This window comes from Malaclemys terrapin, chromosome 3 (assembly GCF_027887155.1).
Source record: "Malaclemys terrapin pileata isolate rMalTer1 chromosome 3, rMalTer1.hap1, whole genome shotgun sequence".
Classification (NCBI taxonomy): Eukaryota; Metazoa; Chordata; order Testudines; family Emydidae; genus Malaclemys; species Malaclemys terrapin.
Window position 1 is genome coordinate 37123491 of NC_071507.1, and position 20718 is coordinate 37144208.

Below are 20718 nucleotides of genomic sequence, written 5' to 3' on the forward strand. Positions count from 1 at the left end.
CATTTATTGTTCATGAAAAACATGTTCTGAATTAACAAACTCACTATATCAAAACACAAGCACTGAAAGCTCTGCCTACAACTATAACTACACTTCTGATATGTACAAAAAAGAGTGACAAATTTGGGACAAATACACTCAGAATATAGTTGATCAGATAAGTATTAAGATTACGTGGAACCAGAAATAAACTTACTGTGCTCCCCTTCCACATTTAACAGTTTGCAAACAAGCTGTTCAAATTCTGATCCAACATTTACATTGGTGCTCCCAGCAGCCACAGTCAAGTGATAAAGCCAAGTGTCCTACAAGACAAAAACAAACAGAACCCAATCATCATTCCAAGCAGATTTTTGAGAGTTTAAAATATTACATGTTTTTATTGAAATTTTCCAAAACAAAGAACTTCAAAAATATTCATTTTCAAAAATTCTACAGATGAATTTGGCACTCAGGAACAATATCAATGGCTTCATGCACACAGGTTCTCATGAAAGCTCAACCAAAACATCTTAATCCTGACTTGCAGCAAGCTTTCTAGTCTACATATAGGTGTCTTTTGAGCAGAAAGTGCACTCAAGCCAGATGTGATGAATGTTCAGTAGAGACTAGGAAGAGGGCACACACCTAATCTTTTTCACATGTAACTAAGACAGAATTTAAATGACTGAAAGCTGAATTGCAGTGCACTAACTCACTAAACCACTGAGTCATCTTATAAGAAAGCTTTTCCCCCACCTCAGAGTAGTGCTATACCCTCTTGTGAAGGCCCAACGATTTCCCCTTGTTTTACTTCCCTATCCCTGATCAAGGCCCTATATTACAACCACCATTCAAGGAAAGCAGAACTGAGTCAGAGATCATTGAGAGATGCAAAGTATTCCCTCCTCTCCTCTCTAAGCGGCAAATACGATGTCTTTGTATTAATTATTGCCCTTTCCACCTGGGGAATAAGATCAGGAATCAAAACAAGGTCTACCATACTGTTAAAACTTTTATTTTATAATGTTCTGAAATAACCTCTCTCATATTATTCCTGTTAGTCTTCCCCTTAGTGTACAATAATTACCATTACTGCAGAAAATGGGCAGTAAACTGGATAGGAGTCCCCATGGGAAAATCTACTGATATTTTCCAGATACCTTAAATGGGGTCAGTTAACTATAGTGATCACTCAAACTCTGATAAGTATTTGTAAAAGTGTGACCATTTGTCTGTTACATCAGACCACCTTCTAGATGGTCTAGCAGAAAAGCCCCTTGTCTCTGACTGTCCATATCTTATTCACTATAGAAAATGTTCATATCACAATACCATACTTATAGCTGTCTTATTGAAATTTAAGAGATAGGGTACATTTACTACCTTTTCATGTTTGGAGCCTATAAGAAGATAGGTAGGTCCTTGTTCTTTAGGATGGATAACAATGGTATAATGTGTTGATAATAGACTGCGACCACTGGACTCATAATCTTCATCTGAATCACACGACCTGTCAACTTCTTCAACTTTAGCCTCCCAAAGCTTGATCTGACCCAGAGGAAACTAAAAGTAAATATAAGAAATAGTCAGGGAGCAAATACACATCTTGGATAACATCAGTTTTACAGTTCTTGATCTACAAATGAAGAAAAACTGATAAACTAGCATCAACATGTTTTGAATGTTTGACATTGGGAAAGTCCATAAAATTATATTCTTTTAATGTTACTAAGAACAGTAGGGTAAGCCACCTTCCCAGTTTACAATCCCGGAAGAGAGGAAGCGTGGTCTTGTCATTAAAGCACAGTCCTAGAAGTGAGATGACTTCAGTTCCATGCCCACCTCTGCTTTTTATTTCTACAGGATATATTGTTCTTGATAGTTGCACATAGAATGTGCAACCTATCTGACACAATAGATCTTGATTGTGGGAGAAGATGCAACCCTTGAGATATCTCCGGCCCAATCCATTTGAGGATTCTCAAGCTCAAGACCAGGATGTTGAATTTAAACTTAGGGCATGTTAGATGTACAGTGCTGCACTGATTAAGCTGCACTGATGCAGCTCAGTAGCTGCAGCACATCTGGTGAAGATGCTCTTGTGTCGACGGGAAAGCTCTCTCCCATCGGCATAATAAAACCACCTCCGCAAGCGGCAAAAGCTCTCCCACTGACATAGTGCTTTCCACACCGGCGTTTATGTGGTGTAACTTACGTCACTTAGGGGAGTGGTTTATTCAGAGCCCAAGCAACATAAATTCTGTCAACATAAACTGTGGTGTAGACATAGCCTTAATCTAGTATTTGATGGGGCATCACTGTGGCAACTGGAGCATCACTATTGCTGCCACTGGATCCTTTTCAGTGTCTCCGGTTTAATTCTCAGGTATAGTGGATTGCACTATTTAAGCCTGGAGGTTACAAATGCATATATGACTATGGTCAAGTCCTCCTCTGTCAGGATGGATCTAGTCTCTCAGTCAGCCGTAGGTGGAAGAAGCAGTTTTTCATAGGTGTAACTATATGGACATCCACTATCAATGAGAATCCTGAAGAACACAAATACTATATACCATTTTCACAATTAGCAGGTGGGTTTATGCCCTCTACAGAGGATGATAATATAGTGCTGGCTAGTTTCTTGAAAGATCTCCCTTTCCCTACCTTTGTCCTGCCAAGAGTTAGCATCAGCTGGACACCTTTAATGTGATGCTGATCTCCTGGAGATACTGGGATAGCTAATAGATGGCGCTGTTTGATGGGAAGGTGAAGACGATCTGGGTATCATTTGTGTACTGCTGTTTATCAAGGCTGTGGTGTCTTAAGACCATATATTGAATATGATGGGTGAGGGAAATGAGGCTTGAGGAACTTTCACAGATTAGGGATTTGGTGTCTGAGGAGCATCTTCCCATCACTCTGAGCTCAGTCTGAGAGAAAGGATAGGAACCATTTCAGTGTGCTGCCACATACACTAGCTAAGAAACTAAGGCTACGTCCTCACTACAGGGGGAGAAGGGGGGGTCAATTTAAGATACGCAAATTCAGCTACGTGAATAGCGTATCCGAGCCGACTTACTCCGCTGTGAGGACGTCGGCAAATCGACCTCTGCGGCTCCCCCGTCGACGGCGCTTACTCCTACCTGCAGTGATGGAGTACAAGCGTCGATTTGGGGATCGATTGTCGTGTCCCGACAAGACACGATAATTCAATCCCCGAGAGATCGATTTCTACCCGCCGATTCAGGCAGGTAGTGAAGACGTAGCCTGAGATAAGCCAGCACAACTTCGTGGTCTATGGTGTCCACACTGTGGAAAGATCCAGCAAAAAGAGAAGGGATATTTGTCCATAACCAAGAGCAGGTTGTGCACAAGAGCAATCAGCACCATATTTATGGCACATTATTGGGTGGGAATGTTTTTTAAATATCACCAGAGACCAGGTGTAGTTGATGCTGACTCTTTGCCAGCTTCTCAATAATCTTGTTAAGAAATTGGAGATTAGATACTAGGAAGTAGCTGGCAAGTTTGGTTGCATCAAGAATTGTCTTCTTAGATACTGATTGGAAAATGAGTGTTTTAAACATGGGTGGTAAGCTGCCCCCGTTGAAGAAGGCATTGGCTGTTAGTGAAGGATGCAGATTTCTTGGTTCTTCTTCACTAACCAGAATGGACATGGGTCAAAGATACATGTGCTGGCTTGACTTTCCTGTAGTGCTTCTTAATTTCTTGCTTTATGAACAGGCCAAATTCTGAGAAAGGGGCTGTTGAATCCTAAGGTTCAGAGATGCCATCTCAGTTCCAAGAAACCATTGCTATGATGTACTTGTGCTAAATAGTATTTTTATTAAACCTAAGTTAGGTTTACAAGAAGCTGTGTTGACAGATGATTTCAGTTAGTGTAATCCTTCTCCATTGTTCAGCACATGGTTTTCAAAATAATAATGCTATTTTGAATCCTTTTAACCAAATGGACTCCATTAATGTAACATATACAGCAGTTTACATTACCGGATGCCTCACAGGCTCCTTATTTCTATACACACATTCCATTGTAATATAAACTTGTGTTTTCAGTTAGCAACTCCTCGAATATTGAAAAATAAATCAGTTTTGTAAAACTGCATATGCAGTATTTTTAAAGCACTTTCTGCTTGTAAAAGCTGCACTTCCTCCACATAACCATCTAATAAAATAATTGTTCATTTTGGTTTAAAAAACTGCAGTAAAACTTATCCATATGTTAGACAACTATTTATGATGAGCCAGCTAACTGCCTAGATATTTCTAATGGGCCTGCTAACAAAGAATATTTTTCAAAGATGAGAACTTGAAAATTCTTGTACTTTAAACATACAGATTTCTTACTATAATTGAGGTGAAAACCAATTTGTCATCAAATCTCAGTCAACATTTATATTGAAAATGTAAACATACTTTTTTCTTAGCAGCTTCTCTGTAAAATGAGTTAGAAGTTAATATTCTGAAATGAAAGTGTTACTGGATTTTGGAACATTACAGAACTGGTATACTTTCAAAGAGTAATATTAAATAAACAAAAATCCTGAAGTATGGCTTATTACTACTTGTTACAATGTACAGTACCATAAATAAGCACTATTTTACTAGTTTAAATTTTCCACTTGCCTTCAATGACATTACTCATACTGCAAAGTTACTCATATGCCTTAGGGTATGTCTACACTATGAAATTAGGTCGAATTTATAGAAGCCGGTTTTATAGAAATCGGTTGTATACAGCCGATTGTGTGTGTCCCCACATAAAATGCTCTAAGTGCATTAAGTCGGCGGACCGCGTCCACAGTACCGAGGCTAGCGTCGACTTCCGGAGCGTTGCACTATGGATAGCTATCCCACAGTTCCCGCAGTCTCCGCCGCTCATTGGAATTCTGGGTTGAGATCCCAATGCCTGAATGATGCAAAACAGTGTTGCGGGGGGGTCTGGGTACATGTCGTCAGGCCCCTCTCCCTCCGTCAGAGCAACGGCAGACAATCGATTCGTGCTTTTTTACCTGGGTTACCTGTGCAGACAACATACCACGCCAAGCATGGAGCCCACTCAGCTCAGCTCAGCTCAGCGTCACCATATGTCATCTGGGTGCTGGCAGACGTGGTACTGCATTGCTACACAGCAGCAGCTAATTGCTTTTTGGCAGTAGACGGTGCAGTATGACTGGTAGCCATCATCGGCGATCTGGGTGCTGGCAGACGTGGGGCTGGCAGACGTGGGGCTGCATTGCTACACAGCAGCAGCCCCTTGCCTTTTGGTAGAAGATGGTATATTACGACTGGTATCCATCGTCGTCGTGCTGCCTTCCCAATGACGATGATGGCTATCAGTCGTAGTATGCTATTTTCTGCCAAGCGCCCAGTATTTTCTGCCAAGCACCCAGAAGATGCCGAGGGCTATCAGTCATGCTGCATCGTCGTCTGCCAGCTTAAGATGTAAAAAATAGATTTGTTCTGTATTCATTTGCTCCCCCCCACCTCCGTGAAATCAACGGCCTGCTAAACCCAGGGTTTTGAGTTCAATCTTTGGGGGGGCCATTCTGTGTGACAGTTGTTTGTGTTTCTCCCTGATGAACAGCCACCTTTGTTGATTTTAATTCCCTGTACCTGTACGCCATGTCGTCACTCGCCCCTCCCTCCCTCCGTCTGTCAGATACCAGTTTTGCGCTTTTTTTCAGACCAGACGCCAGAGCACTGGGATCATGGAGCCCGCTCAGATCACCGCGGCAATTATGAGCACTATGAACACCACGCGCATTGTCCTGGAGTATATGCAGAGTCAGGACATGCCAAAGCAAAACCAGGACCAGCCGAGGAGGCGATTGCAGCATGGCGACGAGAGTGATGAGGAAATTGACATGGACATAGAACTCTCACAAGGCACAGGCCCCAGCAATGTGCAAATCATGGTGTTAATGGGGCAGGTTCATGCCGTGGAACGCCGATTCTGGGCCCGGGAAACAAGCACAGACTGGTGGGACCGCATCATGTTGCAGGTGTGGGACGATTCCCAGTGGCTGCGAAACTTTCGCATGCGTAAGGGCACTTTCATGGAACTTTGTGATTGCTTTCCCCTGCCCTGAAGCGCCAGAATACCAGGATGAGAGCAGCCCTCACAGTTGAGAAGCGAGTGGCGATAGCCCTGTGGAAGCTTGTAACGCCAGACAGCTACCGGTCAGTCGGGAATCAATTTGGAGTGGGCAAATCTACTGTGGGGGCTGCTGTGATCCAAGTTGCCAGGGCAATCAAAGACCTGCTGATATCAAGGGTAGTGACTCTTGGAAACGTGCAGGCCATAGTGGATGGCTTTGCTGCAATGGGATTCCCAAACTGTGGTGGGGCGATAGACGGAACCCATATCCCTATCTTGGCACCGGAGCACCAAGCCACCGAGTACATAAACCGCAAGGGGTACTTTTCAATGCTGCTGCAAGCCCTGGTGGATCACAAGGGACGTTTCACCAACATCAACGTGGGATGGCCGGCAAAGGTACATGATGCTCATGTGTTCAGGCACTCTGGTCAGTTTCGAAAGCTGGAGGAAGGGACTTTCTTCCCGGACCAGAAAATAACCATTGGGGATGTTGAAATGCCTATCGTGATCCTGGGGGACCCAGCCTACCCCTTAATGCCATGGCTCATGAAGCCATACACAGGCAGCCTGGACAGTAGTCAGGACCTGTTCACCTACAGGCTGAGCAAGTGCCGAATGGTGGTGGAATGTGCATTTGGACGTCTAAAAGCGCGCTGGCACAGCTTACTGACTCGCTCAGACCTCAGCGAAAAGAATATCCCCATTGTTATTGCTGCTTGCTGTGTGCTCCACAATATCTGTGAGAGTAAGGGGGAGACATTTATGGCGGGGTGGGAGGTTGAGGCAAATCGCCTGGCCACTGATTACGCACAGCCAGACACCAGGGCGGTTAGAAGAGCACAGCAGGGCGCGGTGCGCATCAGAGAAGCTTTGAAAACGAGTTTTGTGACTGGCCAGGCTACGGTGTGAAACTTCTGTTTGTTTCTCCTTGATGAACCCTCCACCCCCCGTCCCACCCGGTTCACTCTACTTCCCTGTAAACCAACCCGCCCCCCTCCTCTCCCCCCCCCAAGCACCGCTTGTAGAGGCAATAAAGTCATTGTTACTTCACATTCATGCATTCTTTATTAATTCATCACACAACTAGGGGGATAATTGCCAAGGTAGCCCAGGATGGGTGGAGGAGGAGGGAAGGAAAAGGACACACTGCAGTTTAAAACTTTAACTCTTATTGAAGGCCAGCCTTCTGATGCTCGGGCAATCATCTGGGGTGGAGTGATGCTCCAGCTGACGGAGCATTGACTCTTGCCTTCTGTCTGCAAGCTGACGCCACCTATCCTCTTCAGCCCGCCACCTCTCCTCTCATTCATATTGTGCTTTTCTGTAGTCTGACATTGACTGCCTCCACACATTCTGCTGTGCTCTGTCAGCGTGGGAGGACATCTGGAGCTCCGAGAACATATCATCCCGAGTCTGCCGTTTTCTCCTAATCTTCACTAGCCTCTGTGAAGGAGAAACATTTGCAGCTGGTGAAGGAGAAGGGAGAGGTGGTTAAAAAAGACACATTTTAGAGAACAATGGGTACACTCTTTCACGTTAAATTTTGCTGTTCACATTACACAGCACATGTGCTTTCGTTAAAAGGTCGCATTTTTCCTCTTATATTGAGGGCCTGCCGGTTTGGTGTGAGAGATCACTCACGCAGTGCCAGGCAACAGATTTCGGCTTGCAGGCAGCCATGGTAAGCCACAGTCTTTTGGCTTTTTTAACCTTCTTAACATGGGGGAATGGTTTCAAACAGTAGCGCCCTCATTTCCCATACCAAGCACCCATTGGGTTGGCCATTTAAAATGGGTTTGCAATGTAAAAGGAGGGGCTGTGGTTTCCGGGTTAACATGCAGCACTAACCCAACTAACCCTCCCCCCCCCAATTCTCAGGGATGATCACTTCACCCCTCCCCCCACCGCGTGGCTAACAGCGGGGAACATTTCTGTTCAGCCGAGCAGGAACGGGCACCTCTGAATGTCCCCTTAATAAAATCGCCCCATTTCAACCAGGTGACCATGAATGATATCACTCTCCTGAGGATAACAAAGAGCAATAAGGAATGGATGTTGTCTGCATGCCAGCAAACACCAGGACCATACGCTGCCATGCTTTGTTATGCAATGATTCCAGACTACGTGCTACTTGCCTGGCGTGGTAAAGTGTCCTACCATGGCGGACGGGATAAGGCAGCCCTCCCCAGAAACCTTTTGCAAAGGCTTTGGGAGTACATCAAGGAGAGCTTTCTGGAGATGTCCCTGGAGGATTCCGCTCCATCCCCATACACGTTAACAGACTTTTCCAGTAGCTGTACTGGCTGCGATTGTTAGGGCAAATTAATCATTAAACACACTTGCTTTTAAACCATGTGTAATATTTACAAAGATACACTCACCAGAGGTCCCCTGTGTGCCCTCAGGGTCTGGGAGCACGCCTTGGGTGAGTTCAGGGGTTACTGGCTCCAGGTCCAGGGTGATAAACATATCCTGGTTGTTGGGGAAACCGGTTTCTCCGCTTCCTTGCTGCTGTAAGCTATCTACATTATCTTCATCCTCATCTTCCTCGTAGCCCGAACCCACTTCCCTGTGTGTTTCTCCATTGAAGGAGTCAAAGCACACGGTTGGGGTAGTGGTGGCTGCACCCCCTAGCATGGCATGCAGCTCCGCGTAGAAGCGGCATGTTTGCGGCTCTGCCCCAGACCTTCCGTTTGCCTCTCTGGCTTTGTGGTAGGCTTGCCTTAGCTCCTTAATTTTCACGCGGCACTGCTGTGCGTCCCTGTTATGGCCTCTGTCCTTCATGGCCTTGGAGACCTTTTCTAATATTTCGCCATTTCGTTTACTTCTACGGAGTTCAGCTAGCACTGATTCATCTCCCCATATGGTGAGCAGATCCCGTACCTCCCGTTCGGTCCATGCTGGAGCTCTTTTGCAATCCTGGGACTCCATCACGGTTACCTGTGCTGATGAGCTCTGCGTGGTCACCTGTGCTCTCCACGCTGGACAAACAGAAATGAAATTCAAACTTTCGCAGGACTTTTCCTGTCTACCTGGTCAGTGCATCTGAGTTGAGAGCGCTGTCCAGAGCGGTCACAATGAAGCACTGTGGAATAGCTCCCGGAGGCCAATAACGTTGAATTCCGTTCACACTACCCCAATTCCGACCCGCTAAGGCCGATTTTATCACTAATCCCCTCGTCAGAGGTGGAGTAAAGAAACCGGTTTAAAGAGCCCTTTAAGTCGAAAAAAGGGACTTAGCTGTGTGAACGTGTCCAGGCTTAATTCAATTTAATGCTGCTAAATTCAAGCTAAACTCGTAGTGTAGACCAGGCCTTAGTGTTGCTAGGATCTAGCCTTAAATTAAGAACAAACAGTAGGAGGCAACAACAGGGAGAAGAAGAAAAAAGGAAGGAAGATGGAGAAAACAATATGCCGGATCTAAGGCCCAGTGAAATCACTATCAAGCCTGGTTACATGCTTGTTTAGGAGGATAATGTATATGTACACTGGAAGTAACAATGGAGGTCCTCTGTGCTGCTTCTGCTATTTTTATTTTAATGGCTTAATGGAGTCAATAGACAGTCAACTGGCTATTGAGTTTAATTTTAACTAGGTTTGAAGTGAGTGAAATAAAATATACTGAAACTCAGGAGTTAACAATAGGATTGCTCAGATATCACCTAAAACCACATTCTCCATCTCAGCAATGGAGATGATTGGTCAGACCAGAGGGAGAACATACTGCCCAAGAAGGGGGGCGGGGCATATTTCTGATAAATGCTCCCCCATCTCAACAGGCGATGAGGTGCGATACTGGTTGGACCAGAAAAATGGATGCATCACTTTCAGAACAGGGGAACGGAATAAAGCATGTGGCCATAGATGGAGAAGCTGGGCCCCTCCTCTTCCTCGGGTTCTTGCATCCCACTGGCTGTCTGGGGGAGAGTGGGAGCTGACTGGCCCCTGTACTCCTCCTCCCAACAACCAAAACTTTTCCTTCACCGCTTCAGCTGCCTTGCCCTCCCCCGGGAACTCAATAGGTGCCCTGCCCTCCCTTTAGTTGTAGACAGTGAACTGTGCTCCCAAAAAACAGTCAGTCAAACCCACAGCAGCTTGGAATCAGGAAGGATTTTCCCCCCATTGGGCCAAATTGGTAGTGGTCCAGTGGGTTTTTCACTTTCCTTTCAGCACTGTGAAGGCACAAGTGGGGTAAACAAGAGGACCTGGATGTCTGTATATTAAGGGATGATATAGGAACATTCAGTCTGTTGCAACATGAGGCTGATGTACAGGGCAGATAAAAGCTAAAAGGGCCAGCTCCAGAGATCAATGAGACTGAAGATTTGTGCTGGTGAACCTGTAAGGAGAAACGGAGACCTGAAGTCTTTGTAGACCAAAGTCCCCCCTTTAGTACCCTGAACCCCCCTCGGGAGTGAAAGGTGAGAGGACTTAGAAGTGAGCTGAGTCCAGGGGGGCAGGCTGAAGAGTCTACCCTCAGTTATTTGTTATATGGTAGGAGCCCGTAACCCTGCAGTAGGCTCATAACCATTAATAAAGTTGCAGCCTCTCGATTAAAAATCCACCCCAATGTCTGTCTTTCATTCACCTGAGAGTCCTGAGCAAACAAGTCATATTATTTTAACCATTAGAAAGACATACCTTATCTTCTTGACTACGGAAATAGTAAAGAGTTTTTCCAACCAGAGTACACCACACTCTTTTGGAGTATCCATGTTTCACCTGAAATTACAGTACAGTTAAGTATAAATTATTTTTAAATGTAAAACTTTTTTATGAGATGGGCCCAACTTCTCACAACTCTGATGGTTGGAATAAAGAATTCCTGTAAAACATATATATATAGATAGATAGATATAAATTTGAAGCTGCATGACTTTCTGCATTACAGGCGTTAGAATTAAAGCATAACAGGCCTGAGTCAAAGCCCATTCAAAACAGCAGTAGTCTTTCCATTGGCTTTGGATCAGGCCCTAGATAGAAAAAGCTGAGGAAAAGAAAACTGGAGGGGACGCTCGTCAACTACTACAACTAATGATAATTAGAACTCTTATAGTGCTTTACACCCAAGAATTTCCAAGCACTTCATGAAAATTAAGTATCAAAACCCATATGAGGAAGGCAAGTCTTAACATCCCCACTTTACAGAGGAGTAAAAGCAAAGGCATAGAGAGGTTAAGTTACGTCACACAATAAGTCAGCAACAGTCAGGAGTAGAAGCTGAGAGTCATGACCCCCCAGTTCTCTGCTCTAATCACCAAATCAGATTCCCTCCCAAGCTAACTTTGACTAACATCATTCCTTTGAAGAGATGAAAACTGGCTGGTGAATGGAGTGGGATAACTGAGAGTAAAGTGCATTGTTGCCTGCTTCCCCCAGATCCATTGAGCAAATTATTACAAGGTAGTGCTTAGTGAGTGCATCTAGCACTCAAGAAGTCTGGTTATAACACAACAGCCATAGGAGCTGAAATGAAGTTCCCTACTTATGAAGTGGCATCACTAGCTTTTGGAATGGGGAAAAACATTTTAGAACAGTCTCTAGCAGTAAGGTTATTGAACTGCACAGATTAGGACAGATAGTTTCCTCCTTCCTACCTATTCTTCAATTCTCATTAAGCCACTATAAAGAATAAAACAGACAGCAGTACAATTTTTTTCAGAGACAGCAGTGAAATATAATGCTTTCTCACTGACATCACTAAAATAAAGGGATTCCCTTTCATTGATGTGACCTAGATGGGAAATCATTACACTGGCTCAATTGTTAACTTTTTAATTTATTAAACATTACAAAACTTTATATTTCTAAATAAATAAGGTAATTCAGTCTTGTATTCACTCATAAGTATCTACTGTCATTGATATTCTATTTATGACCGAAGGCAGCTGGTTTTAGAAGAGCATATGAAATGACAGTATTAATGAAACCATGAACTTGAAAATCTTATTTGTCTCAATGTTTGTACCTACTATAGTTATAAAGACAAATACACTTGAAAAATAGGTAGAGAAAAAAGTTGTTCATCTCTATTTTTTCATGTTTGCTTTGTGAATTAGCCAGCATTTGGTCTACCATCAATTAAAAAAGTTAAAATCCTAAAAAATCTGTTTTATATAAATTTTAATGAAAATATTAAAAGAATCTATGCTTTACTGTAAAAGTAAAGGAATTTAAACAAAAATAAAAGAAAAGCTACAGTTCTAATTTAAACCTATAAAATCAAACCAATTCTTCTGTTTTGTTAATGCTTTACATTTACAAATGTAAACAAATTCCACCATCACCACAAGAAAACCCTTAATGGATTTGAACAAGCTTTGGTAAAAGTTAATTGCTGGAAGGCTTCAGTAGGCTGTAGTAGCAAACCAATTCTACTCATAAGTACAAAATACTGATGACGCTGAGGAGGAGGAGGAGGAGGCACTTTGCTGTGAAAAAGCTATTGTTAAAAGCAACAGAAGAATTGATTCATCTTTAAATTTAAGCTATTTTAAATTAAGAATGGGAAGAGCAGTTTCTATCACAGTGTAACACTAAACTGAATTCAAGCAGGGTAGAGAATCTGCATATCAAGTGATAAAAATAAGGAAGGTCTAGAATATGTCTGTGTAGACCAACATTACACTTTCAATGACTTTGCTATCTTAAATACACAAGGCCCCATCTTGCTACTTCAGGCACTAGGCTCAAAATTTTCAAACACAGGTGACTAACATTACCTACATCCATGTTTAGGGTACTTAAATGAGCAGTCTGATTTTTTTTTCCAGAGGTGCTGAATGTGAGACCTAAATTTAAAAAAATTGGCCTAATTTTTTGATTACTAGGTAAATAGATTGGGTCAGATTCTCTGCTGTGCCCCAGCCCCTTTGTGCTGCTCTGGAGGTGCAAAGGGACAGGAAAGCAGCTATTTACTGCAGTGTTAAGGCTGCTGTAACCTATACTGGAGCTGGTGTGGAGTCAGGCAGAGAATCACACACTCCACACCAAGTGGAAGGCACAGCAGAGAATCTCTGCCATTAAGGGCTTTTCCACTGGTATCAGTACAATATACAAACATATCGCATATTTAATAAGTAGTTGGAAGGTGTTTCATTCTCCACAGATCAGAGAAGAACCTAAAGGTGAAGCCCCTCGTAAACTGCAGTAGTTTCTACATTCCTGTGAATACATTAATGATACGCAGTCCAAGAGCATCTAAATCTGATGAGTAAATTAAGCTTAACATAGTATATTCCCTCACTCTACACACTATCCTCATTATCTTGAAATATCTTGTTTTGACTGCTGATGTTGGAAAAGAGAGAGCCCCCTTACACAAATGTTTAAATTGAGGCATGCACGGAATCAGGGCCCTAATGATGTGCAAACAGATAATTCAACATGGAAGCTAGTGAATCAAGTGGCCAAATGAAAAAGACTTGCCAACTTAGATTTTTATTACAGTACTAGAGGAGTAGGCAGTCCTGGTTTATTCACATTGTAAGAGATGCAACCCTGATAGCATGTCTACTTGAATCTATTTACTCTTATGCTAAATATTTATAGTACACGTACTTTTGGACTTTAATTTTGGGTGCCCCTCAAACAGCAATTTTGCAAAATCACACAAGGGCTAATGCCAAATACTGCAGCCAACTTAGATACTACTGTACAAAGAAGTTCTTGTTAAAGATCCATTCTGCTCCTGTTGAAGCCAACTGGAGTTTTGCCATTGACGTCAATGGAAGGACTGGTTACTAAAATTAGTTTACTACACATTTTATACAGTTCTTGTTGCCTTTTTTCACTTAGAGATATTAAGCAGAAATATTTTTAAAAATAAAAACAGAATAAAAATACTTTGTCAGGGAAATAAGTGTCCCTACCTTGGTCAGCAATCCTTTCATGGCTGGCTTCACATCAGGCTGTATGAAAAGTGAACTAGCAGCCTGCACTTTAAGAACATTCTGCAGTACTTTGATCCACTCTTCTAAGATGTTGGGAGAATCTGCAGTCAGGTAGTATGTTCGTTTTTCTGTGATCAACTGAATAGTGACAGAAAAGATGCCTTCAGTTCTATGAATATTATGCATTTCAACTTATTTAAACAATACACTTATTATTTACAAATACAAAATATTCGCAACATTTTTACTGTCACTTTTCAGAGTAGAACCGCTTAATGGCCATGCAGAGCAGGCAGCCCCATAGTTGATGAGATCTCATCTGAAAGATCCCCTATAGTAAATTATATGGAATTCATTTTACCTAAGTTGGAATTGCAACTGGTGGCATGTGAATCTGAGATTTCAGAGTGCTTGGAGCACAAAGCCATCCCCTCTGGGTTAATGTTACGGGTAACAATCCTATCTTCACAAGAATGTGAAAAAGATAACCCTATAGAGTCTTTTCTATCTCCAGTTTCTATGACTGAAACAATCGCTCCCCCCTCAGATGGAGGGCACTGACTGCCTTCAAAAGGAGACACATTTGGAGGAAGGGTCACTTTTAGGGGTGAAAAGAGAGGACCCTCTAAAAATACAATGAGACAAGGAAGCACCTGAACTGTTTGTTTTCCATCACCTCTTACAATGTGGCTGGATACGCTTAACTCAATTTGACCTTGTGGCTTTCGAATTACATCACTCTGTGTGAAAGAATGGGGAAAAAAGGATTATTCATCTGTAATAAAATACTGGTATAACACAACACATTTAAGACTTGATCACTGGAAGCATCCAGCACGGGGCAGGCAAACTACAGCTCGCAGGCCACATCCGACTCATCAAACCATTTAATCCAGCCCTCAGCTCCCGCTGGGGAGCGGGATCGGGGTTTGCCCCGCACCCCACGGCTCCCAGGAAGCAGTCGGCATGACTCCCACTCTAGCTCAACCCCCTCCAGCTCCTACGTAATATGTGGAGACGTGGCCAGGTGGCTCTGCATGCTGCCCTGTCCGCAGGTGCCGCCCCCACAGCTCCCATTAATCGCGGTTCCCAGCCAATGGGAGCTGCAGGGGTGGCGCCTGCGGAGGGCCAGCGTGCAGAGCCGCCTGGCTGTGCCTCGGAGCTGGAGGGGGGACATGCTTCTGGGAGCTGCTTGCGGTAAGTGCTGCCCAGAGCCTGCACCCCTGAGCCCTCCCCCTACGATCCAATCCCCTGCCACAGCCCTGATCTCCCACCCGCCCTCTGAACCCCTTGATCCCAGCCCAGAGCCCCCTCTTGTGCCCCAAGCCTGTTATGCCCAGCCCCACCCCAGAGCCCTCACCCTCCCAGTGCCCCAACACCCTGATCTCCATCCCACCCTCCAAACCCATTGGTCCCAGCCCGGAGCACCCTCCTGCACCCCAAACTCCTCATCCCCTGCCACCCGCCCAGAGCCCACACTCCCAGCCACTCACAACCCTCCCCGGTACCCCAACCCCCTGCCCCAGCCCTGATTCTCCTCCCACCATCCAAATCCCTGGGTCCCAGCCTGGAGCCCCCTCCTGCACCCCAAGTCTGTCATCCCCAGCCCCACCCCAGAGCCCTCTCCCCCGTACCCCAACCCGGAGCCTCCTCCTGCACCCTGAACTCCTCATTTCTGGCCCCACCCCAGACCCTGCACCCCCAACCGGAGCCCTCACCCCCTCCCACCCCTGACCTAGCAGGTAGAGTGCCCTCAAATCGCATAAGATAAAAGTTGAGGGTGCTCAACAGTTTGAGGGACTGGGCACTTTATTATGAAATGTTTAATTTAATGTATTCAAATGAAGAAATGTATTTTTCCATCTGGCAATTTTAGAGTCATTTAGAGGAATCAGGAACTAAACAGCAAACACGTTACTCATACTCACCGGAGATTTGTAGTACAATAACTCACCGCCTTTGAGCACAAACCATCGGCGTTTCCAGGTTTTTACTTTGCCACCCATTTTTAACAAATATCCAGATTTTTCCAATGGCTCCTGATTATTTAAAATAAAAAATAAGGTATGTAATATATTATAACAAGGTATTTTGCCAAAGAAAAAATGCCTGCATGGTAAATAATTATTACAATACTTTGCCTTTTTATAGTAGAAAGATCCAGTTTTTACATGCATTAAGATTCATATATGTGAGATAAAAAAGTATTTTCCCTATTTTACAGTTAGACAGAGGTACAGAGATTTGCTCCAAGTCACACAATAAGAGCTAAGAACAGAACCCAGGACTCTTGATTCCCAGACCTAGGCTCTAAGCATTATACAACATTTTAATTAAATAATAATGAAAACATTCCACATAAAGTTTGTAATTTTAAAACTATATATGCTCAACCCCTAACTTCTGAGCCTAACCTACTGAAGTGTAATTCCGCAGCTGCACACAAACACGCCTTCAGTGCAAACTCCGGCAAAATAAAGCTCAAGGTTTTGCTCTATGTCAGGAATTGAGTGATATGGTCCTCATCCCCAATCAGCCAAGGGGCTTGGATACCCAGGCCACCACCATTAATACAAGCCGTAGTGAGGAATACAGATGCAGCATGTTACCCTACACTGTAGGTTTGGAGTCTGTGATCTGTGCAGCCTGCGGACCCACTGACCACACATCTGATATGCTCACAGTCCCCCACATCCTATGTGAGGAAGTTGCGGACACCCCATCCATGGATATCTTCTGTACTTTGTACAGGGTGGTACATAATTCTCCCCACCCCGGACTCTCCAGGGGAGTCTCTGCTGTTGCTGCTGCTGAGGCCGCCCCTCTGTAAACCCAACCTGGGTCTTCTACACTGTGTTTAGATATTTCACACTCAATAGGTCACCCCAAGTGTCTGATTTGTTACAGTCAGCATATGGGTCATTTAATGAATCTGAACACATTGCTACTTGTAATCATTACACTGTGTGCCAAGCAAACTTAGTACTGGGCTTGGTTAACATTCGGTGTAGAAGAAAGAAATACTATTATTCTTTGCATAACTTTGGTACTCACATTTTTTCCATTATCACTAGATGAGGAACAGGTTTTAGGGAGTTTCTGCTCTGGCTCTGAATAGTCTGTATCTGTTGAGTAGGCATCAGGGGGAATAGCATAGTCGCTTTCTGAGGTCATAGAAGACAAAGACACACCTGGGCGAAAAAGCAAAAAAGATGCCATGTATATATTTCTTGCCATCGTATTTTAGACATAAAAAATCGGGAATGGGTATGGAGGGAACAGCCGAGCTGGGAGTTGTTGACAAGCTAAAATATTAATAGCATTCCAGTGGGAATTCAATATTTTTGATGAGAATATCAAGCAGTGCAAGTAAATTCCTTAAAAGTAATATCAACGTGTTTATTTAGGAATTTGGAAATGCTCCTGGCACATAAACATAAAGAATGCAAGGAGCAATGTGAAAAATGTCATGTTCAAGAACACGATTAAAAGCAATTTAATATTTACTGGTTGTAAAATATTCTTAAATTTCAACTTATCTGAACTCAAAGCAGAATGTATATTGGGATAAATTAAAATTCCTCATATGGTACACAGTTTTCAGCTACTGGAAAACAATTATTTAAACAGACCATTGTAAGTCATCAACTTTGGAAGGCTTATTTGACTTTCAAGTGAATCTGCAGCCACTGAAATTTACAGGGATCGATTCTCGGTTCCTCTGTGCAACTGCAGCAATGTAAAGGTCATTAGAATGCTGTAGAAACTCCCGGAGAAAACCTTACAGCATAAGTGGATTCCCAAATGATGTAGAATTGCTGCAAAAACATTATCCTTCCATCTCTACACCCCCAGCATTAGGGGCAAGCCAGAGCACTCCATACTTTAGCTATTCTCAGCTGGTGGAGAGCACCCAGGGAGCCATACCAGCCAGAGCACAAGTTAGAGCAGCCCTAAGGCTGCCAGGAGCCCATCATTAATGTCTTCACTTCCATAAATCAGGTTCATGTATATGACAATGTCTCTTTGTCACTCTCTAATCTTCAAAAACAGTGTTCTCTAACTCCATCTCTCTCTGACAATGTGCATAAGAGAGTGATCCTCAGCACCCCAACAATCAAATTGAATTAAACCATGAAACGGGGATCCACAATATGAACAGGCTGTTAGTTATGAATTAAAACTAAAATTATTCCAAACAGGTGTGCAAACACTCCAGTAAGAAACAAAAATATAATACTGCCATATCCTGTTATCACTGCTTCATCTAAGAGCAAGATATCAGGAGAATCTTACTTTCAAAGGAACAAAATTCCAAAGGAAATAATTCAGTGATTCCATAAAACCTCCAATTGACTACACTTGCCCATAATTTTAACAGCCACAGATCAAATATTAATTTTCTACCCAAAACACATTGAAGCCCATATTCCTTACAATCAAATGGGACTATTTAATGACTTATGAATGAAGGAAAATATTTAGAATCTTGTTTAAAACACTTAAATGTTTATATATATAATCTTTTAAATGCCATCAGATTTAATTAGTTCTGTTAAATCACCACACTTAAGAGTTCTGCAGTAGATCACTAGCATTTCTGTACATCATATTACGTCTCTGTCTATTTTTTGGTGATCAAGTGTAGGCTCTTCATGCTAAACTATACATAATTTTTCTTTACTTCTTTTTCTTTATCATCTGGTCCTCTCAGGTAGTTGCCTGTATAGTAGATGAATTGTCCAAAGATCTGTCATGTGGTTAGATTGTAGATGGGCTGTCTAGGTTGCCTTTCCCTGCCACTCTTATTTTCTTTGACTTGCAATGAATGTGGGAAATTTTTGTACTGAGTCAGTTATGAATAAGAGCCTGTGCAAATTTTTCCCTGCTAAAAAACTGTGTATTCAAATCCTGTTTCAGAATAAAAAAAAGTTTTAGCCCATGTCCACCTGCTTCTATGAAAAACCACATCTGATTTTTCCCCTGAATGATTCACTAATATTAAAACAAACTCTTTGCTTATTCATCATAATGGAAAAAAACACTCATTTTCAAATGTGAAACAGTTTCCTTTTGAAAAGATTTACTTAAATCTACTGTTCAACTTTGAAGAGTTACTGTGTAACATTTGCACTGTAGCATTCTGTTTATTTTGTTTGATTAATTCCATATATTAGCTGATTTTACAAATAAAAATATTGTTTTTGTAACTTCCAGACCTGCAAATTCATCTGGATTTTGAGAGTCAAGCTGGGCTCTTTCCTCCTAAAATAATATCAGTAATTATGATACTATAGGCCAGTATACCCTTAGTTTTACCTGTGCAATCCCACAATCTTCAAATTATGCATTATAAATTAGAACTCATGCTAAAGGCTGTGAAGAAAGACTTCTGAATGTGAAACAATGCAGGGCTATCTTCTTGAGTCTCCAGAGAGACAGCTTGAAACAATGGGCCAGATTCCATTATTGCCTACAATATTGTAAATCCGCAGTGATTCTAATCCATTCAACTAAGTTAGATAGGTGCAGAAACTAGCGTGAGAAGCAATTCAGGCCCAAAGCTTCGACAGATATCAATTTAGCTATCAGCGAAGATAAATCTGGCAGGGAAGTGAGGGAAAGACTTTAAGCCCTTTTACACTAGTGAAATCCAACTACAGCATGGATTTGCACTGGCACAGCATAGGTGTAGCTATATAGGTGTAGCTACATCAGTGCAAGTAAGCCCTTAGATATCTTAGAGGGCAGTGGGCATGGTAGAGAAATTTGGTATGAGAGAAACAAACCCAGCCAGGGAGGGCTTCAATACTTGCCAAAATAGGAGCACTTTAACAGTTATATTCTGTTTCACCCTATTAGAGGACCAACCAACCAAACCAAATTGGGGAGAAAGAATTAGGTTAAGGACAATTCTAGAAAACAAGAATGTTGTATACATTCTATGCAAGGCACATCATTATTGTGGAAACTTAACGGGGGCCTGTGGTTGGCACTCAAATTCTGTTAATCCATTGACTACATGTGCCTGAGTGTGACATAAGTGAAACTCTAGTTAGTTAGCCACTGACCTTGTCCAATCAGAGTTAGTAAATAACAATAATATTTTGATATCTGTAACACTATATTATCAGAGGATCTCAAAGCAATTTACCAACAGAAAAGAAAGCCTCACTTCACCCCTGTGAGGTAGGTAAGTGCTATTCCCTTTTTGCAGATGGGGAAAACACAAGCAAATGGAGGGTAATAGACACTTGTGTGCCAGGGACTAACTTCAGCTCAGCCTCTTCCTCTCTTTGCACAGGTCTCAGGGGACGCACTATAAAACTGACTGCTTTAGAGGCAGAGAGGATGGAGAATGCCTTTAAGAAGGTGGGCTTCACACTCTGAGGTCACAGAACTGAACTGAATTCCTCTGCTGTCTGATTAGGTTAAATTATTACTTTTGTGTTATAAACTTAAGGAAAAGATTTTGCTGACTCTCACTATATTTTTCTGCTGAGTTATTCCATCTAGTTACAGTCAAAAGTCACAGAAAATCCATGACAGGGCAGGGAACAGAACCCAGATCCCCTGACACCGCACCTTGTGCTTTAATCACAAAATCATCTTTCCCCTCAAACGACAAGAAGATACTACAGCAATGCCTTAGAAATACATATAAGTATTGGTAATCATAAAAAGGAAAGCTACCCATTCTCCTGCCAGTTTGCTTTGGTT

General features: G+C 42.8%; 2 protein-coding genes across 6 annotated transcripts in view; both read right to left on the reverse strand.

The window, feature by feature from the left end:
* Window positions 1–20718, reverse strand: part of PLEKHH2 (pleckstrin homology, MyTH4 and FERM domain containing H2) — a 111725-nt gene that overhangs the window by 40998 nt on the left and 50009 nt on the right. For all 4 annotated transcript variants that reach the window (XM_054024193.1, XM_054024194.1, XM_054024192.1 and 1 more), the window contains exons 12-18: window positions 17053–17189; window positions 15927–16037; window positions 14652–14738; window positions 13978–14136; window positions 10748–10828; window positions 1366–1545; window positions 197–305 (exon numbers count right to left, since the gene is read on the reverse strand). In XM_054024193.1, the coding sequence (XP_053880168.1) occupies window positions 197–305; window positions 1366–1545; window positions 10748–10828; window positions 13978–14136; window positions 14652–14738; window positions 15927–16037; window positions 17053–17189 (864 nt within the window). The remainder of the gene's footprint in view (window positions 1–196; window positions 306–1365; window positions 1546–10747; window positions 10829–13977; window positions 14137–14651; window positions 14739–15926; window positions 16038–17052; window positions 17190–20718) is intronic.
* On the reverse strand, window positions 7241–9068 carry LOC128834964 (myb/SANT-like DNA-binding domain-containing protein 2). Of its 2 annotated transcripts, none has more exons than XM_054024197.1 (2): window positions 8488–9068; window positions 7241–7549 (listed from the first exon to the last, which is right to left on the reverse strand). In XM_054024197.1, exons 1-2 carry the CDS (start codon window positions 9035–9037, stop codon window positions 7533–7535), a joined length of 567 nt encoding a protein of 188 aa, XP_053880172.1. In that variant the 5' UTR covers window positions 9038–9068; the 3' UTR covers window positions 7241–7532. The 2 variants fall into 2 exon arrangements, with proteins under 2 accessions (XP_053880172.1, XP_053880170.1); XM_054024195.1 differs by having other exon boundaries at window positions 7241–7572.